Source organism: Trichoderma breve, chromosome 4, assembly GCF_028502605.1.
Source record: "Trichoderma breve strain T069 chromosome 4, whole genome shotgun sequence".
NCBI classification, from domain to species: domain Eukaryota; kingdom Fungi; phylum Ascomycota; class Sordariomycetes; order Hypocreales; family Hypocreaceae; genus Trichoderma; species Trichoderma breve.
The window spans coordinates 3,152,418-3,174,736 of record NC_079235.1 but is presented as its reverse complement, the minus strand read 5'-3'; the positions used below and the strand labels follow the sequence as shown (position 1 = coordinate 3,174,736).

Below are 22,319 nucleotides of genomic sequence, written 5' to 3'. Positions count from 1 at the left end.
TTACTGGGCAATGTCTGTGAGCATGGTTCGCTTCGCACTGCAGGTACTTTTTTTTTTTTGGCCAGCACGAGAATTGAACGGTTGGACCGAGTTCCGCCAAGCGTCGGCACGGGCCGGGCAGTGGCACAGTAGTACCTTTGCGTTGCCTGTATTGGGAACCAACAGCAGATGAGAGGGCGGTTCGCGGTGACTTGACTGGTCGCCTGCATGGGCGGAGGGCAGGCGGCTAGTTCCCAGGGCCTCTACGACACGTCGATTCTGCATCCAAAACCGTACTCGGATGTTGTTGTTTTGGTCGAATTCGGAGCATCCAGGGGCTTGGAGTGGCTGTACTGCAGCCGGAGCCCGTACCTCTACCACCTTACTTACCTGATGTACAGGTAAGCTCAAGCTGTAGTTATGTACAGTAGCCTCACAAAGTAAGGTACATTTGGTGCTTACTTGCTGCACAGTGAATGCATGCCACATGCGTTGGAACGAACAAGGCAAACAATCAATGGAACAGCAGCTCGCTTCTCGCCGCCCCCCGCAAACACCACGGAAAGCGGAACAGCCTGAGAGGGCACTACTGACAGCCACTCCATGCCAACTTGGAAGTAGATGGACTCGCAACTTCGTACCGCCAAAGGCCCTGCTAGGGGCGCCCAGTAGTGCGCGACGGAGCAGAAAGCAGCCCGCCTGGTGTTGAGGGGGAGTGCCGCTGTTTACATGTAGGTACTTACTGTACAGCGCAGTACGTGTAGGTACGTGTACCCATGCTGGCGTCATTCGCGTGGCAGCTTACGCACTTACGCACATCTCACAACAACGTATTGCCCTGGATGTACGTCTGTTATCGATTCAACGAGATAAGCAATTGAAGACCTCGGCGGGCTATTTGCTTCGACACGGCCGCCACACCATTTTCTGTCTCACATTGGCCGTGTCTCAACCGTGCATGACGCTTGTAATATCTGGTTCATACACCACGCCTATCATATCATCGCATGGACGAGTCGGCAGAGAAGAGGCGGCTGCTGCGGCCTGCGTCTCCAAGCGGAGATTCATCCTCGCCGCAGCCTCCGCCATATGAGGCCCCAGCCTATCCCAGGAGACCGCGCCATCGCCGGCTGTTTATGCGGAGCATCTTGTCCATCAGGACAGGCTTGAGTGTTGTGGTTGCTGCATCCGTGCTATGGCTGTGCTTTGCCGTCGATCGCCAGTACCGAGCCCAGCAGCCCCATGATGGGAGAGCTTCGTCGAAGCTGTTGCAGCGCTTTGAGGAATCGCTGGCGCAATGTCAGGGGCTGGGAAAGGTCCCTGGCAGGCCTGCGCCTGGTTCTCGACAAAGCAACCCGCGATGGTCGCCGACCAATGGCCAAATCGGGACGACTGTGTTGAGAAACGCGACCCTGTTCGACGGTGAGGCTTTCGTTCCAGGCGCAGTCGACATTGTCTTTTCCAAGGGTCTCATTGAAGCCGTTCACAAGGCGTCAGACAACAAGGCGATTGTAGGCGACAACGTCGTCGAGTACAACGTCCACGGCCGATATGTCACCCCCGGCCTGGTGGACATGCATTCGCATCACTACCTTGGGACATGGCCCGGGACCGCATCAACTGATGACGGCAATGAAGTGCACCCGGACACTAAAGCATTCACCCCAGCAGTGCGTGTGATCGATGCCTTGAAGGCGTATGATGAAGGCGCCACGTTGATTCTATCGGGCGGTGTCACATCTTCACTCATCATCCCCGGCTCGGCAAATCTCATTGCTGGTGAGGGTATGCCTGTAAAGAACTCGCTCTATTCTGGAGAACATTCCGAGCCCGTCGTTGAAGATTTGCATCTCGAGAGAGGAGTGCCTGTAAACGAACGCCGCCGGTACATGAAGTTTGCATTTGGCGAAAATCCAAAGGGTACATGGGGCTACACTCGGCTCGGTAACGCCTGGCACTTGCGAGAGCATCTGCAAAAGGCCAAGGAGTTGAAAGAAAAACAGGACGACTACTGCTCTGCCATCCTGGAGAGCCGTCACTGGCATGATGGCCTCAAAGCAAGCTTTATTCACCACCACGGAAAGTTTCCATTCCAGCTAGACCTCGAATCAACAGTCGCCATTCTTCGGGGACAAGTCATTGTACAGAACCACAACTATGAGCCGGAAGACTTGGAGACTATGCTTCGGATAAGCCACGAGTTTGGGTACAGGGTCTCGGGATTCCACCACGCTACCGAGGCCTGGCAAGTGCCAAACTTGCTCAAGGAGCAGGGAGACAACGTCACTGTTGCCATCTTTGCAGAATTCAGTCTGTACAAGCAAGAGGCGTATTCGCCGAGCCTGTATGCAGGACACATTCTCGATAAGAATGGTATTCCTGTAGCTTACAAGTCTGACCACGTCATTGGCCTAACAAGTGCCAAGTATTTGGCCTCTCAAGCAGCCATTGGGTATGCCTTCAAGCTTCCGGAAGAAAAGGCGCTTCAGTCAATCACCTCCATTCCAGCAAAGGCAATCGATCTTGATTTCCGTGTAGGATACTGTAAGCCTGGCTTCGACGCAGACATTGTGGTATGGGACTCCCACCCTCTATCAATTGGCGCGACGCCTTTGCAGGTCTTCGTCGATGGTCAAGCCCAGCTTGATGAATCTCAGGTCAAGCAGAGCATGGACATGACATTTACGGCAGCTCGTACTGGAGATGAAAATGACTCTATTAAGCCACAGATGCGGTATGAGATCTCGGACGAGCAGAGAGAATCGACGTGTTCTCAAGCCTACGAGGCAGGCCAGAGCTTCGTCATTGATGGTATTCAGAAGGCCTTTGTTGACAACTACCCAGAGCTAGCAGTCTCGCTGGCACAAGCTGACGATGAGCCTCTCAAGCTCATTGTTGAAGACGGAGAGATTTCGTGTTTCGGTTCAGCTGGTACATGCGCAGAAGCAAGAAGCAAGCTCGAGCAAAATGGAAAGAAGGTTCTTCACCTATCTCTACAAAATGGCCATGTCTTGCCAGGATTGACGGCCGTCACTCGAGCGCTGGGAATGAGCGAGATTGCCATGCTGGACAGCACTGGTGACGGCCAAGCGGCAAACCAGAAAATCGGAGATCCCGAGAGCCTGGTTTATGCGAAATACGGCCTTTGGCTTGACGGGAAGTCGTTTGCGAGGGCCCGTCTCGGCGGTGTCACCCGAGCAATCTCGCTCCCGCTGGCAGATGCGTCCGGCTTCGTCCAGGGCGTCAGCGTAGAGTTTCTCACCAGCGGCAAGAAGAGCCTTACGGACGGAGGTATCGTTCAGGGTGATGTGGCTCTGCATCTGTCTCTGGGTGATGCCACTAAGCAATCGGAGGGCACGGTTAGCAGTGGAATTCACCATCTCCGGAAAATGCTAGAGGATGGGAAAGGGAAACATAACGAGACCCTGTACGGGCGAGTGGCGGCGGGTAAACTGCCACTTGTTGTGCAGAGCAACAACAAGGTGAGAAACTGCTACTTCAACCGTATTCAAAACGAGTGAATATGCTAACACCAGCTGGCTCATTAGTATGACTTGTCTCAACTGATCCTCGTCAAGAAAGACTTTCCCGAAACCAATCTCGTGATACTTGGCGGCAAGGAAGCGCCCTATGTAAGCCAGCATCTATTCATAACGCTGGGCAATGGCCAGATACTGACACTGTTGATTAGGTGGCCAAAGAGCTCGCTGCTGCCAACATCTCCGTCATTCTGTCAGAAAATCGGCCCGCCCCTGATGTATTCCGCGACAAGGACGCAGTAGTCGGGCCGCCTCTTACTAGAAGCGTGGCCAGTTATCTCAAGGAGGCTGGTGTTACATTTGCTTTGTCCATTTTCGAGACTGGTAAGCAACGCCCCCCTTGTGTCATCCCGCCGTTGAAGCAATTCATCCTCTGACTCATGTGTTATAGCAATGCCGGTAGACTATCGCGTCCACGATCTAGGTCCGGAAGCTGGGTGGGCGGCCAAGTACGCTCACCTGAGCCAGGAAGACACCGTTCGGCTTGTGACTTCGAACGTGGAGTCGATTTTGGGGCTGGAGAAGAGTAGGGACTTGGTGGTGTTTGAGGGCAATCCGCTGAGTTACGGGGCTTCCGTGGTGGTTTCTTTCCATGCGAATGTGGAGACTGGGAAGTTGGAAGTTGCTACTTGCTTTCCTAGGGAGGATGAGCATGGAAGCAGCTTGTAATAGGGGTGGATTTTCTTTTCTTGAACCTATCTTAATCATATACACTGGCGATATGCCTGGGAGTATAATAACGAATTGGCAAACGCATACTCTACGAAACATCACCACCCCGTGAACCACAAAAGATTGTAGATGTTTTCAATGGTAAGCGTTACCCTAGAGAAATAAAGTATCAATATCTTAGGGATCTCAAAAATCTATACCTACTAAGGTATATGGTTTCGATTGTAGTTATCACCCTAGAGTACTGTTCTCTACTGCTACGTCATGATTTCCTGCCGCCTGGCATGTATGAGCAAACGTAGCATCATGAAATGTGTTATTGAAAAGCTTCGTATTGACTAAAGTCTACTTCATCGTAGACGGGGACGCCGGCGAATAATGAAGATACATTTCAATCGCCGGCAACTCAAAGCCCGAAGAGGCGAGTCCTTAGAAAGCAGGTGCCATTAAAGTAAGCAGTAATAAAAACTTGAATGTTTAGCTCTTGAACCATCGGAATCGATGTTGGAAAGATACGTTCTTCTACGGAGGACTGGTACCAAAAATTATACGGTATCAATACTACTGAGATAGTAGGCAGGAGCTACTATCGTTTTGGCTCTCATTACTAAGGAAACGCCAAAAAAAGAAATCCAAGATAGGTAGGCAAGTAGGGTAGTAGCAGAAACTTTTAGCGAGGTACCTTCCCTTTTCACAACAAGAATAAGGGAGACGCGACAGGTGCAGTACAGATTTGGCAGGATCGATGGAGATCGATGGAAGGGCCGATCAATGCGTGCTTATTCCCAATTCGTAGATTTTCGCTATTTGCAGCCAAATGGGTCATTTAGGTAAGGTGTTAGCGTGGGTGCTTTGTATTGGCATTACGAGTACATGATGCTTGCCCCTGGCTGGTGGGAGGTTAGGTGTAAAAAAAAAAAAAATAGTTGCTGGAGTAGAGTAGTATTTCCACAGATCTGGTGTTGAATAGGTAGTTACTAGGTATGTATACGAGTAGTAGGGTAAGAATGGCTATGCTGACGGCAAGTTGCTGCGTCCTTCCTATTCCATAGGAGAGATATCACGGGTGCAGAGGGTGCAGAGGGTGTAAAGATGCCGCGATTGCTCCGCAGGCTTCAATTCTTTGCGATAGTGGCATCATTCTTGTTCTCAAGAGACGGGAATGGCGAGGAGTCGTTGTTGGTGAGACGACATCGACCTACCTATTATGTAGTGGAGGCAGTGGTGTTGGTTCAGATAATTTGATCATTCATTTCAACGTCACTAGTCGTTTCATCAGCAGCTCAGCTATCAATAGCGCAGCTACGAGCGTACGAGTATGAGAGTTTGTCACTCTATTCGTCTTTCGTCTGCTTCAACAACTTGATACTGCTCTCTTGCGGTGTTGATCAAGAAGTGTCGTATCTGCCTTTTAATACAACCGCCAACCTCCCGTTTGCTCTCTGTAGACCCCAGAAGATGAACCCAGAACGCACGTGTGGGTTATTGGCGCCAAGTCCGGCGGCTAGCCGGCAAGAGAGCTCGTGCGTGGCCCCATATCTCGTCAATATCCGCCATGAGAGGTTGACATTCTCACCTGATTCCAAGACCAGGGGAAGAGGGGATAGTAAATGAAAAGATGACTGGGGAGGGGGGCCAACACTCAGAACCCCCCGACCCTTACTACTGCTGTCCAGTAATAACACCGTACTCATCTGTATAGTGCTCGTATGTGCTTTAGTACGGATATCAAGGTACCCGAATGGAGTGGAAGGCTAGCCCAGCTCTGTCTTTGAATTGGGAGTAGAGTGATACAGCAGATACTAGTTTGTACACCGCTTCGGTTGGTTTACCCCCCTCTTTTTCATTTGAACTCGGCTTGATAGGGTCTGGATGGACAATGTGGCAATCTTTCCGATACTGTTGGCTGGTACACAACAGACGGTCCCGTCATTGAGTGCGAGGGGACGAATCAGCAATCGATTAGAGTTCCATCTTGTGGAGGGTGATAGACTTTTGTTCCTGCATTTGTCACTCGTAGTATATTACTCGTAGATATTGCTTTTTAATGGTTCACAACAATGGGTCAAACTGAAATTCTTAGCAGATTGAATATTTCTCCTCAAATCCCACCAATGAGCACGTTGCGAGTGGACTGTCTGAATCGTATATCAGTACGCATAAGCAGCAAATATACATAGCTCGTCAAGCGGTTTATCTCGTCCACGACACACTATGATGCGAAATAGACTCCATTGATGATTGCTTACCCTACAAGCCTTCTCCATCTGCTTGGCGCTTTACAGTTGCCGTTATGCTCGTATGCTTAATCAACCACCGTCTTACAGTTTTGTCGTTAACTTTTGCCGCCAAGGCCCTATTGCCTGATAGCCTCCAAAGGATACGTACCCCGTCAGCAGCGCCCGAGCCTGGCATTCGGCCGAAAGCAGTAAGAGGCGGCCAGGGCAGCCAATCGGCTAAGGCGTTGCGGTCACCAGCGCTAGTGCGTTTCAAAGGTATGAAGTTCCACTGGGGCTAGCTTGTTCTGTGTAGATGGAGTCAGGCACAGCAGCAAAAGGAGTAGCCCAGGAACGGGAGACGGAATAGAGTAAACAGAGAGGCAAAAAAGAATAAGGAGTGGAGGGGTTAGACTATGCTAGAGTACGGAGCTGTGGATGCAGCTAGCAGTATCAAGCAGAGGCAAACAAGTCAAGTACAGGCCCCATTGCTCCGGGCTCCGTGTCAGTTGGCTAGCATTCATCAGGAGGCCTTGAGAGTCACGACTGAATGACAGCGACCGGGGAAGGGAAATATACAAGATGGGGCGTGGGAAATAGGGGAAGAAGCATGGCTATGTGAGCAAGCACGAGTAAACAGAAACAGAAACGAAAACGAAAACACAACTGTTGGGCAGCACATATTTGTGCCAGCAATAGACCTCGCAAAATTTTACGCCTCCGCGTTTCCGATATAGCCCCCTTGTATACGGAGCGTATTGGCCACAGCGAGGGCATCCCGGTACGGAGTCGGCCTCGGGGCATCTCGCCTTTGGATATCCACATGGGGGCGCTCGTCTACTTTGATCACAGATGGCTACATGCGCGCACGGCTGGACTGCCCAAGGTTTTACAATGGCTGCTAGCACCAGGCTATACTCGCGCCACGTCGCCCGGAAGCACGGCCGAGGCTTGCTCTTGGCTTTCCTCTTCCTCTTGGGAGGCTGCCCTAGCCGCGCCCCTAAAGTTGGACGAAATGTCAGGCTCGGAACGAACATACGGGGTAAAAGAAGCAATGTGATGGGTGACGCAGGACCCGCAGAGGCTCGGTCCAGGCCACCACTTGTAAGTTGTCGCTATGGGCCAGGGATGGATTCGGTTATCACCACCGATGGGCCGTCGTTTTTTATTCGATTCCATCGATCCGTAATTTCAGCAGAATCAGTTGACCTGGCTTGAGTGACATCTTCGACTTCTGGAAGCTGTGGACCGATGAGTGATTACTTTGTGCACGTATGGGGGGAAGACCCCATTCTATAGATTGAGACTAGGTAGGAATCGATGAACATGGCCGACACCAAAAGGGCTGTCCAAGAGGGGAAGAGAAGAAACAATTAAAGCAGAAACAAAAAGGGGAGGCAAACGGAAAACGGCAAACTCTTTCCTCGTCAGCTTGGTAGATGCAGCTGAAAACAAAACAATGGGATTTCTGATATATGCAAGGAGGCCAACATGGCTGACGTAGAGTTTCCTTTTTCTGCAGCCACGCCAATAGTTTGGCTGCAGCAAACAACGCAGCTGAGCACACAAAACAAAAAGATAACAATAGTAACCCCTCCTTTAAAAAAGTAAAAATAATTGAACGCACACACAAAAAAAAGCAAGGAGAATAAAAAGGACGAGTAGGATAACACTGCATGCGATAGCGCTCTGGGCGGTAAATCGAGTGGCCAGTCAGATGGCCCGGCGCATTCGGATCCCGGTCCAGCAAACAGGAAAAGATTTGGTGTTTCAGATCTGCACATTAGCGCCCAGCCACGCAGGAAACGTGGCCGTCAAAACCAGAGACATTTCGATTCCGAGCCAGTGGGCGTCTAAGTGGAGAGTTTTTCTGGATTTTGGGCGAAAGGGCGAGCGAGGCGCCGGCCGAACTGCCACCTGAGATGCCAATTTTAACGTGCAACGGCTAGTCTGGAGTAGATGACAGTTTTGGCGAGCGTTGGGGGCCTGGATGACAGGTTGTTAGACTGGAGTGACATTTTATCAAGGGGACAAAGCACAGGCGCCCGGCGGGATGGCGCTCGTACGAGTAATCCATTCGACGATGCTGGTACTATCTGCATATGCCATGCAGTCTGGTCACATAAACTTTTCATATTCGAGGAGAGGCATATTTTTCCTTCTTTTGGCTTGAAACGTGAAACACTTTGGCTGGCCCCCGCCTGTGCCGCATATCCAATCACGTCTGACGGAGGAGGCTCTGAGGCCTTATGCAGGTACAGAGTAAGAGCCGCGTGTTAGCTCATTAGACGGAGTTTATGATGGAGCCCTCCAGCTCTTCTCGGTCTGTCTAGATTTAGTACTTGCCACATTGTGTCTGGCTTCTGCTTACTGGGCTGAGCAGGTACTGGGTACTCTGTACGCACTCGTACAAGTGAATGCATCTACCTATCTGGGCTTGATGTGATGGTGTGATGACTGGAGGAACCCGTTTGTTTCTTTGTTTCAATGTACGAGTAAGTCTGCGGAATGTTCCAGTCTATGTACAGCTTGTGTAACTCCATAGGACTTTTTGCTTGTGCGCTCGCCCCCAGTCTCAGCCATCTTGCATGTCCTTGTGATACCTGTGCTGTACATTCTTTGTCCTTGAACAAACTTGGCACCGTCCAGCTTACTCGTATCTTCTCCTCGCCCATGCGCGGGGGCATCAAGGCACACGATTCATTCATGGTTGTCTGGGCTGTTTGAAAGAATAAACAGAACAGAGCCAAAAAGAGTCGTCCCCTGTACCTGTACCTGTGCCTGTGTCTGCTTATTCGCCATCGTGCAGGCTAGGCCCTATGCGAAATATGGCCGTGATTTCTTTTAATCTATTTCTCATTGCCTACGGATCCCAGCCTGGCCAGCTTTGGAACGGCCTCCCCCTTCGCCGGGCTTCTACGAGCACTGTCCAGGATCTTGAGCTTTACGACTTGGTGCGCTGCCAGTGGGATGCCGGCTGCTGGCGCCAGGGGCTGGACAGGGGACAAGGGCCTCTGAAGGCGCAAATCCCCGGTTAGGCGCAGTGCTGTGCATCCACCACAATGCTTGGCCTGAGATGGCAATTCAATTCCAACTTAGCAGCCCAGGCCCTTGTTCCTTGTTCGCAGGCCAGAAACAGGAACTCCTTCGGCCCCACTGCGTATAATCGTCCCCACGCTCTCAAGATACCCTCACCTCTCACTCTCTCCCCCCTCTCACTTTTTTCCTATATCATCTCCATCGCCGCCGGATCCTTCTCTCGGTTTTTTTTTTCTTTCTTCTCCAGGCCGCTTCTTTCCTACATCTTCAAAGTTGCTGGGCACTTCCTCTCCTTTTAAGCATTTCCGATACATTTGGCATTTTCTTTCGCTCTTGTATCATTCCATTCCTTTGTCACGACAGACATTCGACATTCTCTCGTGGTTCAAGTACATATACAATCATTCGTTTCCAAGGTGCTCAGGTATCACCGCTGCAACTATTTTCAATCGTCCTAGCGACCCTTGCATAGCTCGTCGAAAGCATTTCCTCGATTTTGATACAGTTTCGTTTTCCTAAAGTCACGGATCTTTCAATATGAAGTTCACCACCACCACCGCGGCCGTTGCCGCCATGGCTGGCATTGCCGCCGCCAAGGACAGCCGAACCTTCGCTGTTCTGCGATTCACCAACAAGGGCTTGGTCACCACTCGTGCTGATCCCATCGTCAACCCTGGTGTTCCCTCTGGACACGTCCACAATGTCCTGGGTGGCAGCAACTTCGGCTTCTCCTCCACCGGCGCGGACCTCGTCAAGTCCAACTGCTCTACTGCTCTAGTCAAGGGTGACTACTCCAACTACTGGTACCCTACCCTCTACTTCCACGACCCCAAGACGGGCAACTTCGAGTACGTCGACGTTTACTACACCAACGTCTACTACTTCTTCGAGGCCACCAACGATGAGATCAAGGCCTTCCCCACTGGTCTCCAGATGCTGGCCGGTGACTCCATGTCCCGCACCGTTCCCGCTGCCGGCGGTGGTGACCAGCTCGACCCTTCCAAGGGCCCTATTAACAACGTTCAGTTCACCTGCCCTCGTACTAGCTACAACCCTCCTTCATACCCCGTCGGCTCTGACGGCTCCAAGGCTGGTATGGTCGACCCCAACAACCAGGGCGCTGGTGTTGGTCTCCCCGATGTTACTTGCGATGGCATGTACTCTCCTCTCCGTATGGACCTCCACTTCCCCTCTTGCTACAACCCCGCCGCCGGCCTCACCAACTACAAGGAGAACATGCAGTTCCCTACCGATGCTGGTAACGGCAAGCAGGACTGCCCCAAGGGCTGGATTCACACCCCTCACATCTTCTTCGAGGTCTACTTTGACACCCAGCCCTACAAGGGCCGCTGGACCGAGAACCAGGGAACTCAGCCCTTTGTCCTCTCCAACGGTGATGTTACCGGATACGGTGCCCACGCTGACTTCATGGCCGGCTGGGACGAGGATCTCCTCCAGCACATCATTGACACTTGCGATGCTGGTGACTCTGGTATGGACCAGTGCCCCGGTCTCTTCTACGGCCTGAACAGCGGTGACTGCACCATCGCCCCTCTGGTTAACGAGCAGGTTACTGGCACTCTCACCAAGCTCCCTGGTAACAACCCTCTCAGCGGCTTCAGCTACGGTGCTGCCCCTGCTATGCCCGCTGGTGGTTCCGCTCCCGCCTCTTCCAGCAAGGCTGCTGCTCCTGCTTCCTCTAGCAAGGCTGCCGCTGCCTCCAGCAAGCCCGCCTCTTCTCCCTCCAGTAAGCCCGCCTCTTCTCCCTCCGGCAAGCCCGCCAGCTCCCCCAGCAAGCCTGCCGCCTCCAGCAACGTTGTCAACGCCGGCCAGCCCGCCAAGACCATCGAATCTGCCCCTCCTGCTTCTTCTCTCCCTGCTGCCGGTGGCGCTGGTAACGACGCACAGTGCAGCGCCGCCAATGTCCACACCGTTACTGAGACCATCACAGTCACTGCTGGCACTCCTGCCGCCACTTCTGTTCCTTCCAAGGGCAACTCTGCTGCCGCCACCGTCGGTGGATACACCTACGCTGGTTGCTACCAGGACAACATCGGCCGTGTCCTCACCGGCGATATCCTGCCCAACCTTGGCCCTATGACCAACGACAAGTGCGTTGCCAACTGTGTCAGCAAGGGATTCTCCATCGCTGCTACTGAGTACGGTGGCCAGTGCTACTGTGGCAACGAGCTCGTTGGCTCTTCCAAGCTCGCTGAGAACCAGTGCACTATGGCCTGCGAGGGTAACTCCAAGGAGGTCTGCGGTGGAAGCTGGGCCATCAGCGTCTACAGCAAGACCGGCGCTGTCTCCATGAAGGCCGCCAAGCGTGCCGAGCACGTCCACCGCCACCGCAGCCTCCGCCACTAAGAGGTTGCTGGCTATTTCGGCGCACTTGGGGATCATATCTGAGTGTTACGGAGTATTTGGTTTGAAGCGTTGCATGGGATTCCGGTGGGTTTATGGTAGCGGGATTCTTGGATAGGTTGGGGTCAGCAGCGGGTATGATATCTGCTGACCTTGGGAGTGATTTGTTGGATACTTCGATTCTTCCGTGTATTTTTTGATGACATAATTTTCTACGATTCTTGGTTTACTATCTGGCAAGTCAGTTAGGGGCCTCCCGCGAGGGAATTTGAAAGCATTTATCAATCGAGGTCTATGAATGACTGGGTCTTATAGAGTCTGAATAAAAGTTTATGAGCAATTCAACCCAAAAAAAGTAGCGAATTGGTGATTCAGTAAATGATGAATGTAGAAGTTGAAGTTTTGCGCAAAGATGAGATATTCTGTAGCCGGGAATCACCTTGCCCTAGCACACAAATGGCATTTGGCACCTGTATTTTACTTCAAGTACTTGTGTAGTTGATGAAGTTTGAAGTTAGGATAAGGCCGGTAGACTAAAAGCGGGTGAGGCGCATGAAGTTGGCTGGCGGCTCAACTACGGCTAATTCCATATTTTACATTTCTCATGGAAGAACTTCATGTCACATTATTCTCTTCTACCCTTTCACTTTTCCTCTCTCTTCCTTTCCTACGCCCTCAATATTTTCTCTCCTTTCTGAGAGGGGATTTCTGTAGGAATGTCGCTCTATCATGAAGCTGCAGAGATTTTATCATCATCAGCCGACGCCAGCGGAAGCTTGAAATCACGAGTGTTTGGCAAGAAGAAGGGCAAATCACCACCCGCACAGCTGTATGCTCTCGTGCTGGAGAGTGCGAAATGGAGTCTGGTGCTGAAAGAAGTAATTGAAAATGCAGAAATTTTAAAACTGGAGCGAAAGGTAAAGAATAAGCGGCCTTTTGAACAATCTTTTTGGATCGATCCGCGTTGAGTTGAGTAGTGAGTCTGTGGGTGCTAACTTTTTTTCTTTTCTCTTCAATGTGTAGCTTACGCCTACCCTAGCTTTGCTACTGGTGCATGATTTGTTACTTGCAAAGGGAGGAATCGCGCTGCCGCAGAGCCATGGGTTAAGAGCATCGATTGAGCGCCACAAGGCGCGTCTCAGCTCGGAATTTACGAGGGCGAGAGTAAGAAGAAAGGCGCCGACAGTGGACTTTTTGAAGGAATTGGTTGAAAGAGCGTCTGCAGGAGAAGAGGCTAATTATCCGAGATGGGTGCGTGTCAATGCTCTCAAAAGTACCGTGGAGGAACAGCTAGAGACGACCTTTTCGAAACACACCAGAGCCGAGAGCATTCAAGACATTGTGACCAAGTCAGGCAGACACATCTACATTGATCCCCATGTGCCGAATTTGCTTGCCATTTCTGCGGGGATGGACTTTGCAAAGGTGGAAGCTTATACATCTGGGAAAATCATCTTACAAGACAAGGCATCGTGTTTCCCGGCCTATCTGTTAGACCCGCGATCTGAGGACGGAGATGTCATCGATGCTTGTTCTGCGCCGGGGAATAAGACTACGCATCTCGCAGCAATCCTTTATCAGCACCGCCCGGAGTTTGAAGATGCTCCTCAGACGATTTACGCTTTTGAGAAGGATTCAAGAAGAGCCCAGACGCTGGAAAAGATGGTCAAGATTGCCGGGTCAAAAAGCGTCACGCGGATTGGGTTCGGACAGGACTTCCTTCAAGTGGATCCTACGTCCGAAAAGTACAAGGATGTGGGAGCTTTACTGCTGGACCCGAGTTGTTCAGGCAGTGGCATTGTTGGTCGAGACTCAATGCCCGAGTTACATTTACCAGATCCACCGACAGATAATCGTGGTGGTAAGGGGAAGTCAAACCCGGCTAGCACAAACAAGAAGAAAAGGAGACACGACGAGATTGAAGAGCCCGCGCAAAATGTTCTGGTAGACGATGATGGAGTCGAGACCGTGGTGAAGTCAGAAAAGGACTTGGAAGCGCGGTTGGAAGCGCTCTCGTCATTCCAGTTGACGCTTCTCCTCCACGCATTCCGCTTCCCCCGAGCGAAGAAGATTACTTACTCGACATGCTCAGTTCACTCTCAGGAGAACGAACGAGTTGTCATTCGAGCCCTGGCATCGGATATTGCAAAAGCCAAGGGATGGCGTATCTTGCGACGGGAAGACCAGGTGAGCGGGCTTCGGGACTGGCCCGTCAGGGGCGTGGTTGAGGCCGCAGAGGGTGACGAGACCGTCGCGGAGGGTTGCATACGGTCGTATAAGGGGGACGGCCATGGGGTAATGGGCTTCTTTGTTGCAGGCTTCGTGCGGGATTCGGTCGATATGGATTTGGGAGACCAATATGAGGGAGGGGCTTCTGTTGATGTTATTGACGGGGATAGTGGTGAGGGGCCATATCTCCGCGACGACGATGGTCGGATTTTACGGGACGTCGTTGGCATGCCGGTGCTCAAGTCCACGGGGAGACCTGTTTCGCTCCATGGAGTGGATGAGGGAGAGGGAGATGAAGATGATGAGGAAGAGGAAGAAGAGGAAGAAGATGAGGAGGATGACAGCGAGGATGACGATGACAGTAGTGGCGGAGATGAAGACGAGTGGGGAGGCATTAGTGATGCGTAATTTCGCTATCAAAGCGTCTGATAATACCAAACTGTATTCCATTGAGCGCATTGCACCTGGTGACACTGCCAAAGCCAACTTTCGCTTTGCCGTTGAAGATTCTCAAAGGACTTGGCGGTAGATTGGCCGTCTGATCGTTGTTAACTCCTATACAGCACGAGGTTGGCCGATAGATTGTATTTTTGCCGGCGAATTATTGCTCATAGATATGTTTAGACATGAAATGAGTCATTTGACTTGTGATGTTTGAGGCACAGATATGGCAGAATGGACCAAGGGTAAGCGGCTTACTGGAATATGTGCCTCTGTATTAGCTGTAAGTTGGAGCTTGCTATCTAAAGTCAGCATATGGAGCAAAGAAGATGCTGGCTAGCAAGCATCTCTTTGACAGGAAACCGACCAACTACTGGAAGTCCATGTCCATGACGTTTGCCACCTGTATTCGATTTTGTCAATATGACACCAGATAGTTGTCAATCACCTCGTTACCTAATCGGCGCCGGATCGACTACACGGATTTCAAACCCGGACTTCAGAAGAACAGACAAACGTGAATCATGTCATTCTATTCTACTACTAATCACTTGCCACGTCATATGAGGCCTAATTGACGAATTCTGGTGCCCTTTTCACGTTTTTGCTGCCTGATAACACAAGATGCCGCGCCTTTGCGAAACGAGGCTGAGCTGAAGCCAAGAAGAGACACAAGACTTGCCTGTTTGCCTCGGCACAAGAGCATGCGAAACTTGGCATGTATTTTAACTCGTGGGATTAGTGGCATGTTTAATTAACTGAGAGCGACAAGGCTCCGGTGAGGTACTCCGCTGTGGATAGAATATTGTGGTGAGAATCTCAACCTTTTTACGATAACACGAGGAGGTTCCACAGTGAGACAACTTTAGGGGACCCAGAGTCACAAGCAAAGCGCCGTGTTTCACATGGCAAATGGAGAAAGAAAAAAGAAAATTTCTTTGTTTTTCTTTTTTTTTCTTATCTGTCTCGGCTGTTACCGAGAGTAGAGAGGCGAGCGAAAAAAGATAGTGTCGGGCCGGCTTCCGCAAAGAGATCTACTATCAGGCGTCAAGTGGGTTTTCCTAGTAAGAAAAAAAAGGCGCGCGCCGTGACCGATGTACGATACGAGTAGCCTCGGCACATGAAGATTTTGGGCTGCTGAGATTTAACGTATTGAATGCACGGACGGGCTAAACGTGGGACTCTCTCTCTCGGTCAGTGCGTTTTTTTGCCCCCCTGTTGGGAAACGGAAACGGAGGCTGGGTTGTTTGTCCGAATCAAGGAAAAAATGGTGCATGTGGTTGTCAGTCAGGCCACGAGCCGCGCCCCTATCGATCATGGCATGACTAATTGTGGTCTACAGGATGTGGGTTTGTCGTTTTTCGAGATCGAATTCCGTCGGTATGGGCGTGTGATATGATGTGGATTGTTTATCTTTAGCGCATGATGTGTTAATAGAACCAAAAAAAAAAAAGACAAGAATAAATCGAAAAAGAATAAGCTGAATAATCGAATCGAGATATGAATCGTTTCATGCGGTCAGTTGCTTGTGCTGGGTACCCTGTGCTTGCAAATGCAAAAGCGCCTGCTATTTTCAGCCTCATGTCGAAATGCCGTGGAAGGAGACAAATAAAAAAAGAAATCCACGCTTCATTTTACCAGAAGCACGCCAGGAAGACAGGTTGACCCTTGTCCGTGAAGCTTATTGCCCGAATGGGCGATGGCCAAGAACAAAATGCTCCGAAACGTTAGTCAGCCGCATTTAGGGGAGTTGAAGGGAAAAAAAAATAAGACGGGCAAAATGAAAGGAAACAAGGAAACAAAAGAAGCGGAAGAGAAGCCGCCTTAAAGAAATGAAAAAAGATAAAATGGAAAAAGAAAAAAGAAAAAAAAGGAGACGGCGCGGCGCTAGCCCCACAAAAGGCACTGTTCCTTCAATGGCAGCGCAGGATCTCCACGTGCCAAACAAAGTTTTGAGCTACTCCACTGGGGCTAGCGTCTCGGCGAAAGCGGGGCCGGATGTGATGATGGTGCAAAAATCCGCGGAGTTTCCGCCAAACGTCCTTGAAATGGGTGACGACTCTGGCTTTTCTGTTGGTTTCGTCTTCGTTCGGAATTCCGCAATTACTCATGGCCCATGGAATCTGCTCGAGATTATTGGTCTCTTCGTGAGATTTCGTTTTAGATTCGGGTTGTTGCTTGGACTCCGTCGTGCTGCTTGAGATGCGCATACGGGGTGGATCTTGGAATCACTTAAGATGCTGATATATGCTCAATATTGGTTGCTACGAATCATGGAACCTGGTCGCTGGGACGGAGATGCGGCGACGAGGGGGCCCGTACAATGCATGTTGTAATCCCGATGTAAACAGTCATAATTCCGAGGTAGTAAACATTGCCATACTCCTACAGTTTCTGTAAGTCGTAATTCTGTCTCATCCCATGGAGAGAACCGCGGGGATCAGAGGCTTAGCGCTTTACACAAAGGATCGACCAAAAGGATTCTGTACGAAGTGTCTAAGCTGTGTAAAGGTTGATACACACAGTATTTACCGCAACCATACAGGTATGACAGTACTGCATCTGTCTTAGCCGATCAACCGATATACAGGAAGCTTGATATATTAAAAAAAGAGATCATCACCAATAACGGGTGGATTGCGCGCGGGTGCTTGGTAATAGTCCTGTTAGCCTGTACTCGTGGCTGCCAACTCGCAAACCATCCAGTGACTCTTCAACTCCCTCGTGAGGGTAGTTTGTAAGCGGCCGGCAATTGAACGTGAATCCAGACGGACTTCGGACACGGCGCCGTGCTGGTGGGACTTGGATGCCGGAGATTTGCGACCCCCTGGCGACCGAGATTTTGTTTTGCGTTTTCTCATCTTGCTTGGCAGCGTTACAGCTGCGCTTGCGATCTGAAACGGTGCTTCCACGTCTGTGTGTCCCAGCACCGAGAGAAAGATTGCCATGAATGCCACATCCGACGTGGCGTGGCTCGTCTGACATATCTATGCGGGCATCTAGGGCGGGGAAATGGCTTATTTCTCTATTCTGCCCTTGCTGGGAACAAAGAGCCGTGACGGGGGGAGAAGACGCTCCGTCATTCGTTGGAGAAGTTGATCGGGCTGCCTCCCTCCCTTGACCTGCTTTTGGAGACGACAGCCGGTGAGGGGTCCATGTTGCACGGAGGATGGGATGGGACACCCATGAACTGTGGTTTGGATGCTACGAGCTGTGAAGGATTTGGACGCAGAGTCGCATTGGGCGAGTATGCAGCTGCAAGGTGATCTGCATGAAGGGAAGAGGTGTTATTGATAGGCAACTCTTTTGCTTGACAACCAATACTACATGTAAGGGGAGGGGGGGAAACAGTTGTAACTGGTACTGTATTTACAAAACAGCGGCATCGTGTGGCAGCTATAATCAATATGAAGGAATTCTCCGCCCCTCCTATCTCCTATTTGAGATGGGGTAAAGGCGTTAAGAGGGCCGATGGATGATTCGTCTGCTTGTAGGAGTATACGAAGTATGTAGACGAGATACGGGCGGCGTGGGGCCGATTTCGTGAATATTGCCGGCTCTGTCTTAACGTGCGGGCACATGTGGAATCAATCATAGCTAAAGGAAAGACAACACCGCAATTATTACTGAAAAGGCTCAAGACTAATAGCCTATTGCCAGGCGCAAAACTGGACTGTTCTAGGCAAGGTGAACTGTAGCAAAAGATGGATTTCCACTGTAGCAGTGATGTACTCGTATCAAATCGAGCTGCAAGAATGTAGTATCAAAGGTCGGTACAGTACTTACGTCATGCAGTGCACAGCGATGTGAATCCTGCATTCGGCCGAAGCAAAGCCCGGCGTGGCTCCGTGGCGCCATCCAAGCGCTGGCCGAGTCCATGGACTTTCGTCTGTTGTAGGGCATTTCTAGTGGTGCCTGTCCCTATTACGCGTAGATACAGGGAATTAGCGGCCGGAGAATGGAGATAGAAGGGCGTGAGGGTCCCGAAGCAGCCCCAATCGGCCTAGTTACTTACAGAGGCTAGTCCTGACTGGGCACTACCGGCTTGCGGGCTCAGATTGCACTCCTCGTCGAGCGCTTCCCTTCTTCCTCATCGCAAATAACGCCTGTTATCTCCACCACTGGGCGCAATCCTGCTCAAACCCGAATCCCTTGCCAATTCCCACTTCTTGATTCTGTTGCTGATCTGATCATGCAAGCTGTCTGCAGCTCCATCCCAGCTCTGGTGGCTTGGCCCGCCAGATCAGGTCCGGCCTAGAGCAGAGTCCCTGGCCGGGCCAGTCCTTTTGTCTGCTTCCGCTTCCTCGTGCTGGGTTATAAGAAAAGCATTCGGCACTACTGTTGCAAGCATCCATCCAATTATCCCGTCCTTTCTATCCTCGGACTTTTGCAACCACAAGCTCAGGCGTGCCAACCCACGACAACGATCTCTTTAAAGGCCGGCGCCCCCCCCATCCCCGGTCGTCAACCAGCCTTGTCTCCTGACTCGCTCGTCCTATCTTGTTGTCCGTCTCTCTTCTCGCCCTCTCGACTCTCATCTCTTTACAGCCTCGCGCCATTGCCGCTCAGCCGAGGCCCAGCAACGTTCTAGGCCTGTTTTGCTCGTCAAGGGGCTCTCATTTGTCACCACCAGGCCGTTGTGGAATCACTTGTCCGGACGACTCAGCTAGGGCTCGGACGACACCCACCGCTTCCCGCTCACGGAGTTCCACAAGATTAGGTTGTATTTCAGGGAGGTGAGTATTACATGTAACTGAGCACTGCTCAACCCCTGTCCATGATTACCTATGTATAATACCACCTTATTATATACAAGTACATGGCCCCGGTGCCCTTCATGACCTGACTCTGATCCAGGCTTCTCCTCACCCCAAAAAGCTGGACTGTCGGCGATTTAATCTAAGGTTTTTGGCTGGCACATCTACTCCGCATTCTCTAAGCGACCATCGCTACGCACCATAGCCACAACCACCATCATGGCCGACGAAAAGCCTTCCTTGCCGATGGCCGACGACAAACCTTCCGTGCCGGAACAGGAACAGGAACAGCTGCCTCACCCACCCTCCTCTTCATCGGCATCTGCCTCCTCGGCCACTGTCACAACCCCCGATCACGATGTCGAATCTCAGCACCAGGCCATTTCCTCTGAAAAGGTCAGCCACTGGAGAGTGCTCCTCGATCAGACTGGTGTGACTCAGGAGGTCTTAGAGTACAACTACGGCGGTCAAGGTACCACCGAGTCTCCCTATCTCGTCGAATTTATCCCCGGCGACAAATGGAACCCCATGGCCTTTAAGGACTCGTTCAAATGGACCATTACTCTAATCCAGGCTAGCGCTACCCTTTCCGTCTCATTCGCCAGTTCCGCCTACTCAGGTGGTGTAAGTGAAATCATCCGGGAGTTCAACATCTCCACCGAGGTCGCCATTCTAGGTGTTTCACTGTTCGTCATGGGCTTTGCTATTGGACCACTTCTCTGGGCTCCTCTCTCTGAGCTCTACGGTCGCCAGAAGACCTTCTTCATCAGTTACATGTGTCTGGCCGCTTTCAGCGCTGGAGCCGCCGGCGCCAATTCCATGGCTACTCTCATCATCCTCCGATTCTTTGCCGGTGCCTTTGGATCCTCTCCCCTAACCAACGCCGGTGGTGTCATTGCCGATTTGTTCCAGGCCAAGCAGCGAGGAATTGCCTTCAGTATCTTTGCCATGGCTCCTTTCTTGGGCCCTGCTCTTGGTAAGACTAGATCCCCACACCCAGCTTAACATGGTCGCGTGACGTGCTGACAGTGACTGTAGGTCCGATTGCCGGTGGTTTCCTTGGCGAGTCTAAAGGCTGGCGATGGGTTGAGGGATTGATCGCCATCTTCACCGGTGTTGTCTGGATCGCCAGTACTCTGGCCTACCCCGAGACATATGCCCCCGTCTTGCTTCGTCAACGCGCTGCTGCTCTGAGCAAAAAGACCGGCAAGGTTTACATTTCCAAGCTTGAGGAGGGCCAGCCGCCCAAGACTATTGGCAACCAGCTCAAGGTTTCCCTCCTGAGGCCCTGGCAGCTTCTTTTCAAGGAGCCCATCGTCCTCCTCATCTCTCTCTACATGGCCATCATCTACGGTACCCTCTACATGTGCTTCGCCGCTTTCCCCATTGTTTTCCAGCAGGGCCGTGGCTGGAGCCCTGGTATCGGTGGTCTCGCCTTCCTTGGTATTGCCATTGGTATGACCGTTTCCACCATTGGATCCGTTTTCGACAACAACCGATACATCAAGACTGCCGCCCGGTCTCCTGATGGAAACGCTGCTCCCGAGGCTCGTCTGCCGCCCGCCATTCTTGGCTCCATCCTGATCCCCGTTGGCTTGTTCTGGTTCGCGTGGACCAACGGCCCCAGCGTCCACTGGATTGTCTCCATCATTGGATCCATCTTCTTCGCCGCCGGTATCGTCTTGGTCTTCCTTTCACTGATGAACTACCTTGTTGACGCATGTAAGTTGACACCGTGCCTCTCTTCTTTCCCTTGTGTGATGGCTGCTAACGCTCGTCTTAGATGTTATTTTCGCCGCCTCGGCTCTGGCTGCTAGCTCTGTTCTCCGATCTCTTTTTGGTGCCGCTTTCCCTCTCTTCACCACTTACATGTATCAGAACTTGGGTATCCACTGGGCGAGTTCTATTCCCGCCTTTTTGGCGCTGGCTTGCGTTCCTTTCCCATTCCTCTTCTGGAAATACGGCGACAAGATCCGTGCTAGGTGCCAATATGCCGCTGAAGCCGCCGCTGTTCTTGCGAGAATACGAGCCAAGAATGTTGTGGTCACCGAGGACCAGGCTGTCGCAGAGGTCAAGGAGCACGAGCGGGAGAGGCGAGAGAGTCTGGCTCTGCAGAGGGAAGCTAGCCGTGCTAGCCGTGCCAGCCGTGCTGCTTCACACAAGGCTCGCGACAACTAAAACCTTTCCATTGTACCTAATGGATTAACATCTCTCCTCAACTTTTACTTTCGATTGGATATATCACCACCCCCTATTTTTATTTTCTTTCGACACCTCCCGTACTGGCAACATCACGGCGGCTAATGCTTGATTTGCAAGTACTTGATTCCCCTGGATTTTTTATGCAAACATTTCATAGTCATTTCGAAGCGATAGAATATGTTGGCTCACTGTTTTTTATGGTCTCTGAATAATGCCTATGCGGAACGGATATGCATTGATTAATATACATATATAGAATTTTGCCCTCCTTTATGATGGAGGGTAAAAGCAAAATTGGGGTCATGGGATGCGGAGTATATGATGATGCCTCTCATAGCAGTGGGAGGACACGGTCTCACGCGTCTGATGCAATGGCCTGGCCACTCTTAGCGTTTGTTTTTTATTACTCATTTAGACAATATTGTATGGATTGTCGATACCACAAATAGCATGTACATAGACAGATTGGAAGACAGAAGAAAAGTTAATGCTCTAAACAAGACGGACCCTGAGTTGCTGTGATAAGCAAGTGATGTGTGTGGACGCCGTATTCAGTGAATCGAGGTTCATGATAAGCATGCGGAGTCAAGTTTGCTGCTCTATTCATGGACAACATCTTCGTAACTATGATAAGGAACATATGTGGAGCTCCTCCTTGTATATATATTGGATTGTGTTAGATTCGAAGTTTGACATTACAAGACAAGTCTTTGCCAACCAATTTCGGAAGATATGCCGGACGCCATCATGAATCAAGCTCAACCCAATAGGTATATCGATACTAGCCGTCTAGGACCATAAGGTAAAATAAGAAGAAACGCCGTTTTGACGGTTAATCTTCGTCACGCTCTTTTAGGTGGAAGTAGAGTCTCGCGGCGTTT

The 22,319-nt window shown here is 51.1% G+C and overlaps 4 protein-coding genes across 4 annotated transcripts; all 4 read left to right on the top strand.

The window, feature by feature from the left end:
* Positions 1-986: 986 nt before the first annotated feature.
* T069G_07206 (amidohydrolase family domain-containing protein) lies at positions 987-4,187 on the top strand (the record flags this gene model as incomplete). Its single annotated transcript, XM_056174416.1, has 5 exons — positions 987-2,790; positions 2,881-3,461; positions 3,528-3,611; positions 3,671-3,842; positions 3,910-4,187. 5 exons carry the CDS (start codon positions 987-989, stop codon positions 4,185-4,187), a joined length of 2,919 nt encoding a protein of 972 aa, XP_056027995.1.
* Positions 4,188-9,982: 5,795 nt separating this feature from the next.
* T069G_07205 (WSC domain-containing protein) lies at positions 9,983-11,812 on the top strand (the record flags this gene model as incomplete). Its single annotated transcript, XM_056174415.1, has 1 exon — positions 9,983-11,812. The coding sequence occupies one exon, from the start codon at positions 9,983-9,985 to the stop codon at positions 11,810-11,812; it is 1,830 nt and encodes a 609-aa protein (XP_056027994.1).
* Positions 11,813-12,525: 713 nt separating this feature from the next.
* T069G_07204 (16S rRNA methyltransferase rsmB/F domain-containing protein) lies at positions 12,526-14,446 on the top strand (the record flags this gene model as incomplete). The annotated part of the gene is made up of 3 exons (XM_056174414.1): positions 12,526-12,726; positions 12,833-13,670; positions 13,758-14,446. The coding sequence occupies 3 exons, from the start codon at positions 12,526-12,528 to the stop codon at positions 14,444-14,446; spliced, it is 1,728 nt and encodes a 575-aa protein (XP_056027993.1).
* A 5,009-nt stretch (positions 14,447-19,455) lies between these two features.
* On the top strand, positions 19,456-21,414 carry T069G_07203 (major facilitator superfamily domain-containing protein; the record flags this gene model as incomplete). The annotated part of the gene is made up of 3 exons (XM_056174413.1): positions 19,456-20,212; positions 20,275-20,958; positions 21,020-21,414. 3 exons carry the CDS (start codon positions 19,456-19,458, stop codon positions 21,412-21,414), a joined length of 1,836 nt encoding a protein of 611 aa, XP_056027992.1.
* Between the last annotated feature and the right edge of the window lie 905 nt (positions 21,415-22,319).